General features: G+C 50.6%; 1 protein-coding gene across 2 annotated transcripts in view; it reads right to left on the bottom strand.

The window, feature by feature from the left end:
* The window catches only part of LOC138193889 (uncharacterized), a 9,814-nt gene extending 501 nt beyond the window's left edge, over window positions 1-9,313 (bottom strand). Inside the window, exons 1-15 of one of the 2 annotated variants that reach the window (XM_069142184.1) lie at window positions 5,857-9,313; window positions 5,181-5,316; window positions 4,969-5,097; window positions 4,807-4,855; window positions 4,123-4,259; window positions 3,800-3,903; window positions 3,496-3,606; window positions 3,081-3,353; window positions 2,787-2,866; window positions 2,507-2,704; window positions 2,235-2,292; window positions 1,480-1,608; window positions 1,274-1,335; window positions 1,010-1,073; window positions 1-773 (exon numbers count right to left, since the gene is read on the bottom strand). The exon at window positions 1-773 is cut by the window's left edge and continues 501 nt beyond it. In XM_069142184.1, coding sequence (XP_068998285.1) covers window positions 630-773; window positions 1,010-1,073; window positions 1,274-1,335; window positions 1,480-1,608; window positions 2,235-2,292; window positions 2,507-2,704; window positions 2,787-2,866; window positions 3,081-3,353; window positions 3,496-3,606; window positions 3,800-3,903; window positions 4,123-4,259; window positions 4,807-4,855; window positions 4,969-5,097; window positions 5,181-5,316; window positions 5,857-9,165 — 4,983 coding nt within the window. In that variant the 5' untranslated portion in view covers window positions 9,166-9,313 and the 3' untranslated portion in view covers window positions 1-629. Of the gene's footprint in view, window positions 774-1,009; window positions 1,074-1,273; window positions 1,336-1,479; window positions 1,609-2,234; window positions 2,293-2,506; window positions 2,705-2,786; window positions 2,870-3,080; window positions 3,354-3,495; window positions 3,607-3,799; window positions 3,904-4,122; window positions 4,260-4,806; window positions 4,856-4,968; window positions 5,098-5,180; window positions 5,317-5,856 lie in introns of both variants that reach the window. The other variant, XM_069142183.1, reaches the window with a different exon arrangement.
* Between the last annotated feature and the right edge of the window lie 1,474 nt (window positions 9,314-10,787).

The following is a 10,787-nucleotide window of genomic DNA, read 5'->3' as shown; positions in this document are numbered from 1 at the left end:
GTCGTTAACACACACTGGACCTGGGTTCAATACGGGCCTCCACATCTCTAACATCTGAGGATGGGAACGACCCGCACGACGAGCACTAATATTTATAGGAAAAAAAAAAAGCATCGAGAGGACTAAAGAATAACACGGAAGTTTGGAGGGAAAAAAACAAAACACGGAAACAAGTTGAGAATCTCTGCAGAACGAGCTGTACAGCAAGAAAAACACGAGCGGCAGAGCACCGGATAAATGGGACCAAATCAGAGTGGAACGTGGTTCTGGATAAACGAACCCCAACTACAAACCAAGAAATAAAACTGAAGGAGCACATCAACATTCACTGGTTAAAAACTGAAACGCTGGCTTTGACATCCTGACGGTGACCCAATTCGGGGGTTTGGACCCGAACACACCTCAGTCCGTCTCAGCAGGATTCATCAGGAGTCTGATTGGAGGTCCAAACCGACATCTGGCAGATTTGAAGGCTCTTTGGTACGTCATGTGATAAATCCTCACTGTGAATTATGACACGGCCTGTTTGTACATTTTGGACGATAGAACACATTTTCAGCTCTTCAAACACTCGTGTGACCAAAAACAGGAAAAGGAAGTTGGCGTGTCTGTTTCCACATGTTGTCCGATCACTGAGGCAGCAGAGCGGGTTCTGACGGGAGGCCCGGGTAGGTCGGGATGTGCTCTTCTTCTGAGGAGAGGTCAGCGGGCGGCGCCGGTTCACCGGACGATGCTCTCTGGCAGATCTCGGCGTAGCTCGGCTTCTTGGACTCCTGACCAATCAGAGAACAAGATGCTGTCAGGAGGACTTTTCCACACATTCGAGGAACTGGTAGTTTAAATTGAACCTGATGTCTCCACCTTTCAGGAAGCAACCAGTGGCTTTAATTTACTTCCAATTTCAGATATTTGAAACATTAATAAATCTGACAGATGAAAAGATGCCTGTTCAGATGCATCATCAGTAGTGTAGTGGAGACACATGTCCACCCTGCAGGACGAGTCTTACTGTGGCCACTTCCTGTGTGAGCGGAGCCGCTTCGGCCTTCGTCTCTTCGCTCTCCGTCACATTCCTACAGACACAAACAGAATAACTCAACACACAGCGGCAGCTGGGAAACCTGACAGACAGCCAATCAAGAGGAGAAGAGGTGGAGAAGCAGGTGCTGTGGCTGCAGATTGTTTTTCATATTAACTGTAATGACACCTGGAGGAACAGGTGAATGTGACAAAAAGAGCGTGAGGTGGAGCAGCTGCTGTTTCAGATACTCACTGCAGGGAGACGGACTCGGCTTGTTCTGACGGTGTCGGAGGGGAAGTGGTTCTGACTGAACCCTGGAATGAGTCACAGTTTCAACCGTCAGTCGGTGTGTTTGTCACTTCACAGTCTGGATTTAAAGAGTGAGGAGAGACTCCTCCATGAACAACGAGCGTTCGTGTTTGTGTGTGTGTGTGTGTGTCACACAGAGACCTGGTTACCTTGGTGCTGCCGTTAGCTGCAGGTGCCGTTGCTATGGCAGCGTTCGCCAGAGAAAGAGGAGGAAAACTGGTCAGGCCGAGTTCAAGAGGAGGAGACGGCTGCCGAGGAGGCGACTGACTCTGTGGATTCTTCACAAAGACACACACACAGTCAACACACACACACACACACACACACACACACACACAATCAACACACACATACACACACACACACACACACACACACGATCAACACACACACACACACACACACACATGATCAACACACACACACAATCAACACACACACACACACACACACACATGATCAACACACACACACAATCAACACACACACACACACACACACACACACACACACACACACACAATCAACACACACACACACACACACACACATGATCAACACACACACACAATCAACACACACACACACACACACACACGATCAACACACACACACACACACACACACAATCAACACACACACACACACACACACGATCAACACACACACACACACACACACACACACATACACACAATCAACACAAACACACACACACACACACACGATCAACACACAAACACACACACACACACACACGATCAACACACACACACACACACACACACACACACACACACACACACACACACACACACACACACACAATCAACACACACACACACAATCAACACAGTCAGAGTAGAGTGAAGTGAAACCTCAGCGCTGCTCAGCGGACACCTACCGGACTGTTTCTCTCCCAGGACCTGGTGTTCTCTCTCCTCCGGCTGAAGTTTCCTCTCCTTCAGAGCAGATAACAACATTTATACATCTGTATTAAAGCGTCACTCAAACTACACGTCAATCTCTTGGTTCTAGTGTGACAATGTGAAGGTCAAATGGAGCAGAACTCAAAGGAAGGATGTGTTCATGTTCATCCACATTACTTCCCCTGACAGCGATGATGTGAGGATAGACGGACTGAACCGAGAGCGAAGACAGCTGAAGTTCTGTTACCTTCCTCTCTCAGACGAGGTCGACACCACCTGCTTGTTGGACTCCGTCCTCCCCCCCCAACTCGAACGTTGCAGGTTGCCTCTCGACCGGCCTCGACCCGGCTTGGTCAGAGAGGACGGCCGGTCCACCGGCGGCTGCTCCGAGTCGTTCTGCTGCGGCTGCCAACGCTCTCCAGAGTTCGACCACCTCGATCCTCGCCTGGAAGAATCCAGAGATGAAACGTGACGGCTTGTTTCCAGCCGATATCAACAACAGACTGACGGGAGACGGGAGACGCTACCTCTGCCTGGCTGGGTTGTGTGGTTTGAAGTTGGAAGTCGCCGCAAACCCGTTCACAAAGTTATTCATCAGTAGAGGAGGCTGCTGAGAAAACAACAACAACAACAACAACAACAACAACAGCTCGATCACACTGCTCAGAAACTCTCAGAGAAAAGACGGCGAAGGAGCCACGGAGCTGCTGTTCACATTCAAGAGCCGTAAACATCAAGGTATCCACAAATCAAAGATCATGAACGTCAGGAGAAAGAAACCCTTTTTAATCTGTTCCATGTTGGTATTGAAACGGACTCACCTTTCCACATTCCTGGTATCCTGCTGCAGAAGAAGTCCACACCTCATTGGTGAAGTTGTACAGCTGCTGTGTGGGCATGTGGGCGGGGCAGGACGGCTGGTAGGTGTTCGGGGGGAAGAAGGAGGCGTAGTGGTTGCTGCACTGGTCCGGCTGGTCGGGTCTGTAGCCGTTTTTGGGGGAGTAGGAGGTGGCGGCCATCGGTTTGGCCTTTATCCTCACCATGATGGGCTTCCCCTTGAACACCCGCACCTCCTCTCGGAGGTACTTGTAGGCCTGAAGACAAACACAGCGCGGATGATACGGGGTGTTTTAATGCTGACGACAGTTTACAAACAGAAGTTCTTAGCAAATCAGACGATTTGAACATTTCCCTGTAAAGTGATTGAAGCAGAAGAAGACGGCCGGCTGCGTTCACCTGTTGAGCGTCGGCTTCTGATTTGAAGGTGATGAACCAGTTGTCGTTGCTCACAAACTCACAGCTGAGGAAGTCGGGCAGGTTGTCCCCTTCAAAGAGAGCTTCCACCTCCTGCACAACAGCCGTCATATTTAACACACTGACAATAAAACACACACTATTAACTTCTAAAACTCCGTGCACTTTATCAGCCTAATTCATCTACGACACCTCGTACGTCAGTTTGAGAAGAAAGTAAAGAATGTGAATGTGAATGGACTTGAGGAGGATCTGCTGTGTGTCGGTGCAGCTGCTGGACTCTTGCCTCACGAGGTGTGGTGTCGGGAATCTCACGCAGGATCACGACACACCGGCTCTGACTGGGCCGGACTTTCTGTCCACACGGGGCCACCTGGACCAGCGGCATGGCTGCCGGCCAATGAGAGAAGAGAAAGTTTCAGGACGATACTGAAGCACATTCGTGTCTCTCACCTCTCCAGTCTGTGTTCACTCAGTCTGGAGAGACTCCTTCCTGTTCTGGAAACAATCCACTCACAGCAGGAGATTAACAAGATTTTGCTTCGTGATCAAATCTCCAACCTGAATAAAAACGTTACTAGTAAAAGTCCCTCAGAAACAAACACTGACATTTCAGAATATCGGAGATCAGGTCCAGGTCTGCGGTGAGATTCTTGATCTTGTCGAGGCTGGCCAGCGTTGCTATGGAGACATACTGGTCGCTGTCCATCTGAGACTTGAGGTAAAGGTCGCTGCTGAGGATCTCCCTGCGGAGGAACAGAAGAGCCGCTCAGTACGGAGGAGTGTTGGTGACGGAGAGGTGAGCAACGGTTGGGACACGTTCAACTACAAAAATCCTTCATTTCCAAACAGGACGACGGAAATCGTCTGTTTACACGTATTTATATTTCTATGTAGACACAACGTGTTAAAGAAGACCGAGCAATCCAAGCGAGGATAATTCAGCTTCAATTCAGACAGTTTATTTTGTCCCTTATAAGTACAGACAGAAAAATATTTGATCACATGACTAAGGTGGTTGTATCCAAACTGCCAGCGTGCCTCCTGCAGCGCTGCTACTGCCGGCCAAATCTTTCTACATCGAGGTTCCCTTTAACATCAGCCATCGGTAATCAAATGTTTGAGGAGAACAAGCAGCCGTGTGATTTTTGTTCCCCCTCGTGATAATCAGAGCCTACATTGTGTTTCTGATATAATTACATCGTTCACGTGATCACAGATCTTTCCGTCCATCCTGCTGGGAACTGTGCGTCTCCCAGGCAGTGTGTCCTCAGACAAAGTGTGTGTTGTTACCTGGTCAGGCAGGACTCCAAAATGTTGCTCAGCTCTTGTCTGATCTCATCTGAAATCACAGGAAGTCATCACCAGATCTGAGTTCTCTGATTATTGACTGAGATTATTTTACTGTGGTGACATAAATGTAATTTAAAAAGACAAACTAGATCATATTCCCACCTGTGACGGACGGCTCACCGGACTCTCCATTAACTAGAGGAGGTTCAGCAGTCAGTGTGTGGTACTCCAGTGTGCTGGGGTCAGCCTCCGCCAGACCCACGTTCTCCACATGAAACTCTGGCACATGCCCTTAAAAAAACGTGAAAAAAATAAATAAAATCAACCCCACAATAACAACTCATGTCTCCAGGCAACAAGAAAGCCCAGCTGACCTTCCTGCCCGGTCAGACTGTTGGCGACCTGAAGCCACGGCTGCTGCAGCTGCTGGTAGGCGGGGTCAACGACGTTGAAGCTGTGATTGGTCCATACCTCAGCATCAGGGTTAAGGCTCGGGGCAGCGACAGGAACCTGCAAACAACACACAAAAGATCAAACATGAAAAAACATGTCTTTTAAAAGAGTTTCTGACTCATTTAGAGAAAATTATTATTCATGTTAACTACAGATAAGATAGTGGAGGAGTTTCAAGTTTAAAAGATGTATTTTAAATCTGAAATCTTTTGTTTGAAGGTAAAACTGATGAATAAAATCCACACGACTACAAACCCAAATATCATCAACCTCAACCTTCTTGAGGACAATTTCCATCACAAGTATTACAGGTTTATTCAGATGTGACCACATTATAGCTTCAAGTGTTAACTGCACTCTCACCGTTATGTAACATCTCATTCTTTCAAACCTGTGAACATGCATCAAGGACATCTGCTGGGTTCTGATTTGTTCTGAGTCTTTAGTCTCTACATCAATACAAAAATAATCCAATCTACTGACACACAGTCCTGTTCACTGATTCACAAAGCATTTTGTTTAAACCCTTTGAGAACAAGGACAGTAACACTGAATGCTTTCCCACTCAGTCAGCCCACATGTGGAGTTCCCACTTACAGCCTGAGTGCAGTCAGTGTGCCAGTCCCACACACAGGGTCCCTGAGGCATCACAGTGCTGTAGGGGTACGCTCCCAGCAGAGCCATGGAGGGCTGCAGCTCGGACACCGAGGCCGGGATCCGCTCCGCCTCGCCGGCCCTCTTGCCGTCGGCCCGGCCCGGCTCGACCTCCGACGCCCCCCGAGCCCAGCCCTCGCAGCTCTCCTCCAGGCCCAGCTTGATCCAGGGGTGGGGGTAGAGACGGCAGACGGAGGAGTCAGCATCCTCCCCCAGCAGCTCAGACACCATCTCCCTCATCCCTCCCTCCTTCTCTCCCTCCTCGGCAGCGGCTGACGGTTCACAACCCAGGAAGTGAATCTCGTACGACGGAGTCGAGGCGTAAACGTCTATCTGACCCGGGTCCACGGAGATCACGGCGGGACCCTCCGGCCAGTCCAGGACCAAGTTTCTGTCATCCTGATAAGGGACGTCATTAATAATCCCGTAGACAGCAGGGACCTCCACGCTTTGGGACGGAGTCTCAGCGACTGACATACTGTAAGTCTCTGATTGAATATCAGTCAGGTGCTCCAACGGTGAGGAGAGCATCTTCATCTCTTTCATTTCCTCCAAGTGATTCCTATTTGATGAATCTTCTGGTGGAGGTAAACCGTCATCAGTGTCATCAGCCCGAGGGATCTCAGAGGAAACAGTGGAGGGAAATGTTTGTGTTGGTTGGGAGGCTGGTGGAGGACTGAGGCAGCGCTGCTCTGCTGTATCTCCAGCTTCATGTTTGACGGGCAGCAGGACGAGTGGATCAGCGGGACGCCGCTCTGCAACTGCGGTCTCTCCGACTTCCTCCCATTCATCAGTTGTTACTTCCTCCGGTGGATTTATGTTCAGTTGAAGCTCAGTGGCGTCGGCTCCGGTCTCAGATGTGGTCTGACAGAGAGATGAGGAAGAGGAGGGTGGAGGAGAGGAAAGCTCACCGTCAGCAGGAGGCCGTGTGAGAAGACAGGAATCCTCCACGCTGATCTCACATTTCTCAGGACTGTGAGGAGCGATGTTGGTCTTCACCACCACGCCGTCGTCACAGAGCTCAGACGGATCATCGCTCGTCGCTCGGAGAGAAATGTTCTCACCTGTTTCAGGGAAACCACCTGGAACATCTCCGCTCTCAACACGTTTGGTCTCCTGGTGACTCTCTGGATTGTGTTTGTTGGCCGTGTCGTCTCCGCTCATGAGGGCGTCCTGAAGCGGCTCCTCTGAGCCAGACACCACCTCACATTCAGGCTTCACATCAGAGCCACCGAGCAGTTCGTCACACAGATCCAATGAAGTGTTTCTATTCTGAGAATCATTGATTCCCGATTCATCTTCTTCAGTAGGAGGCTCGTTGCTGCTCAGTTCAAATGTTGGATCATTTGAATTCACGTCTAAATTGATGGCTCCACTCGGCTGAAACGTGGTCTCAGATGAATCGGAAAGAGGCGTCACATGTGTGTTGCAAGAGAAGACAGCGAGTTCAGCGGGCAGCGATGACACGGTGGAGATGGTGGAGACAGTGGAGACGGTGGAGACAGTGGAGACGGTGGAGACTGACGACACCTCGGTCAGAGTCGTGTCTGCTGCGCTGCTGTGGCCGTCGTCATCGGCTCGGCAGATACTCACAGGGATGGTCCTGCTCTTCAGGGAGGTTTTATCCATCTCAGTCTGTCCTCCAGGCAGAGGAAGAGGAAGATCATCATCATCCTCTTCTTCTTCTTCTTCCTCCTCATGGAGCAGTTTGGTGTCCACCTTTAATAATCTGGGGCTCTGACAGGAAGTATTTGGTTTACTTTGGATGTCCTGCTCTGCTCTGAGTTCAGTTGGATGCAGCCCACGATCTTCATCCACACTCTGATCTCCTTCTTCTTCCTCCTGGAAGTCAACAGCTGTTTCTTCGCTGGTTGTGAAGACTCCCTTCGCTGCCCTCTGCTCCTCCAAGTACACAATCTCCTCCTCCGAACACGCACGTTTCTTCCGTTCACTCTGCTCTGGAACTATTCTCTCTTTGTCACCCTCTGCACATTCATCCTGCTGCACAGACGCACTTTCAGCTGTGTGTGACGTCACTAAGTTTGAAACATCATACGTGAAGTCATGCGTGTCCTCTGCAGCTGTCTGCCACTTGGAATCTTGGAGCCGAGGGCCGTCCGGTGCGGATGCCTGAGGGTCCTCGCTGCTGGTCGGGGGCAGCGTGTCAGACAGAGGGTCCGGCAGCTGAGGAGGTTCGGCAGCTTGTGGTGAATTATCAGTGTGTGTCTGTAACAAGCAGGTGGAAGACGGTTCAGCACCATGTGACTGCGTAGAAGCTGCTTCCTCGTCATGTGACTGGCTGGTCATTTTAGGTCCTCCCACATGTGTGTGGTCACAGGCCGTGGATGCCTCTGCGTGTGATTGGCCGGCCGCCGGAGAGCCCGCCGTGCCGGGCGGAGCAGCCGTGTGCATTGACTGTGCGTCTCCAGCTGTTTGGGATCGGCTCTGCTCGTGGTCATGTTCAAGGTCATCTACGTCAATGGAACAGATGCTGTAGAAACTCTGGGTCCTCGTTCCCAAAACTTGACAAAGTGTCGTCGTGACAACGCAGGTCTCCTCGCCACCCTCCTCATCGGGCTGCGCTTTGAGGGAATCCCGGCGCGTCCCCCGACGGGCGCCGACCGACGGGGGCCGGTCACGTGACCCGTCGCTCACACTGCCGTTGTCCGGGCCGGCAGCAGAGGGTGACCCGGCGGGAGCTGACCAGCCGCCCGTCGGCCGGCGCTGGGTCGGCTCCCCGGGGAGCTTTTGGAACCACAACGCCCGGCGGGCGGCGTTGTCCACAATCCTCTGTTTGACCGGACTGTGTGTGAGCACCTCCATGTAGGGAGCCGGTCCACAGTTGGGCCCGGCCGGGTATGTCACGTCTGCTTCCGTGTCCGTGTTTGAATGCTTGTTTGTGCTGCTTGTGATAATAATAGCCTCCTTCTCTCGGTGAGCGCTCGCTGGTTTGAGATCCCGTTCACTCCGTGTGCCGCCGTCCCCGCTCAGCACAACCGTCCCAACTTTGTCGTCCACTTCTGGAGGGCTTCCCTCACCTCCCGGACGCCTCGCTCGGGCCGGTCCATGTGGCACATGTTTCTCCTCCTCCTCCTCCTCCTCCTCGAGGCACACATGTTGAGCTAAAGCCGCAGCGTGTTGTCTGACCTGCTCTGTCGCCTCACTCAGCCCATCGTGCAGCGGGGGCTCTAACAGATTTCTCCTCTCATTCTGCAGGCCGGGGTTGAGCTCCTTACTAAAGCAGCACCCCATCTTCTCCGGCCTAGAGTGGGAATAAAACAAAAGACTGCTATGGCCGCACACTCCAAGAGCCTACACAACATGAGACAGAATCATGAGCAGCTCCTCACGATGGCTCAGCCACATGCAGAAAGAGGAACGACCCTCTCCTCCCCCCGGCTTCGCCCCCTCCCCTCGCCTCCCCAGTTCTCCCTCCCCTGCCCAGAATAGCAAATGTGAAGGGGCTCACATGTCCCTGCCACTCAACAGAGGGCTGCACTTTGTGTGTGTGTGTGTGTGTGTGTGTGTGTGTGTGTGTGTGTGTGTGTGTGTGTGTGTGTGTGTGTGTGTGTGTGTGTGTGTGTGTGTGTGTGTGAATGTATGTGGGAGCCCTAGTTAGGCTACAGTTTGAGAGGGTTCAGCACATGGCCCAACGGCCACCAATCACAGAGCAGAGCTCCATCAGGCCACTCCCCCTCCTCCCCCTCCTCCCTCACTTTAACTCCCCCCACCATTCACTTCTCTTTCCATCCCACTGATAGCTCTCCCTTTCACTTACATCAGTTTTACCCACACTGCTTTAGTTTCCTGCCCTAACCCCTCCTTGTTCCTCCTTACAGCCACCTCCCCACCCCACCCCCACCCCAGCCCCCACCTGTGGAATCCCTCATTTACTCCATTATTTACCTGATTTGAAGGTGGAAGGATCGTGTCCTGACTTTAAAGGCCTTTGAGGCATATTTCTGATTTTAAGCTAAAAGAAATAAAACTTTTTAGAAGAATTTGGCTTCCAGACTGAAATCAGACAATAAATCTGACTCCAGACGAGTCGGTGTGTCTCGTGGCTACGCTTTAAAGATGTCCTGACCAGATTACTAGTTAAGTTATGTTACGTTCCACTCAGTGTTTAAATACTGTAGACACTGTCTGTCTCTGTGTGTGTGTGTGTGTGTGTGTGTGTGTGTGTGTGTGTGTGTGTGTGTGTGTGCAGTGACGCAAAGTGACGCATGTCACAGTACCTGGTAGAAGTAGTAGTACCCAGGACCCGGCTCTCCCAGCGATAACTGCACCTGTAGATCAGCTGGATAAAGTGGATTCTGGTCCGACGTCATGTGACACAGGCGGGTGGGTTCGGGGTGGGGGGTGGGGGGGGTACAGAACAAGTGCTGATGCTGCTGTTGATGGTCACCACGGAAACTGGCAGAGTGCAGAGAGAGGAAACGAGTCACAACACCAGCTGGCACGATGGAAACACTCAATTACTCAAATGGACTAAAAGTGAAAAGTACTCCAGGTGGAAGTGACGGTGATAAAGTGAAGTCATAATCTGGATTTAGGTTTGTGACAAAAGCAGGTTAAACTTTTAATATTTGCTTTTTTTTTTAACTAGTAAAATGAGCTTATAACGATTAATTAGTTTTCAATTAATTTCTGGTCAAACCCATCTTAACTAACTGAAACTAACTGTTGTCAAAGAACTGTACTTCATAAGCATCTGAATAACAAACCTTCCAAAATATGTGTCTGTCACAGGAAGTAGTATATTAATATATAGTAATAACCACACTGTGACAACATTTCACTCACTTTACTTCAGTAAAAGTATTATCAGCTAAATGTATGTGCAAATATCAAAAAGTAAAAGTTCACTCTGC

This window comes from Embiotoca jacksoni, unplaced genomic scaffold (assembly GCF_022577435.1).
Source record: "Embiotoca jacksoni isolate LCO1_2020_lvr unplaced genomic scaffold, fEmbJac1.0.p SCAF_98, whole genome shotgun sequence".
Taxonomy (NCBI): domain Eukaryota; kingdom Metazoa; phylum Chordata; class Actinopteri; family Embiotocidae; genus Embiotoca; species Embiotoca jacksoni.
The sequence above is the reverse complement of the archived record's forward strand: the minus strand, read 5'-3'. Positions and strand labels throughout refer to the sequence as shown.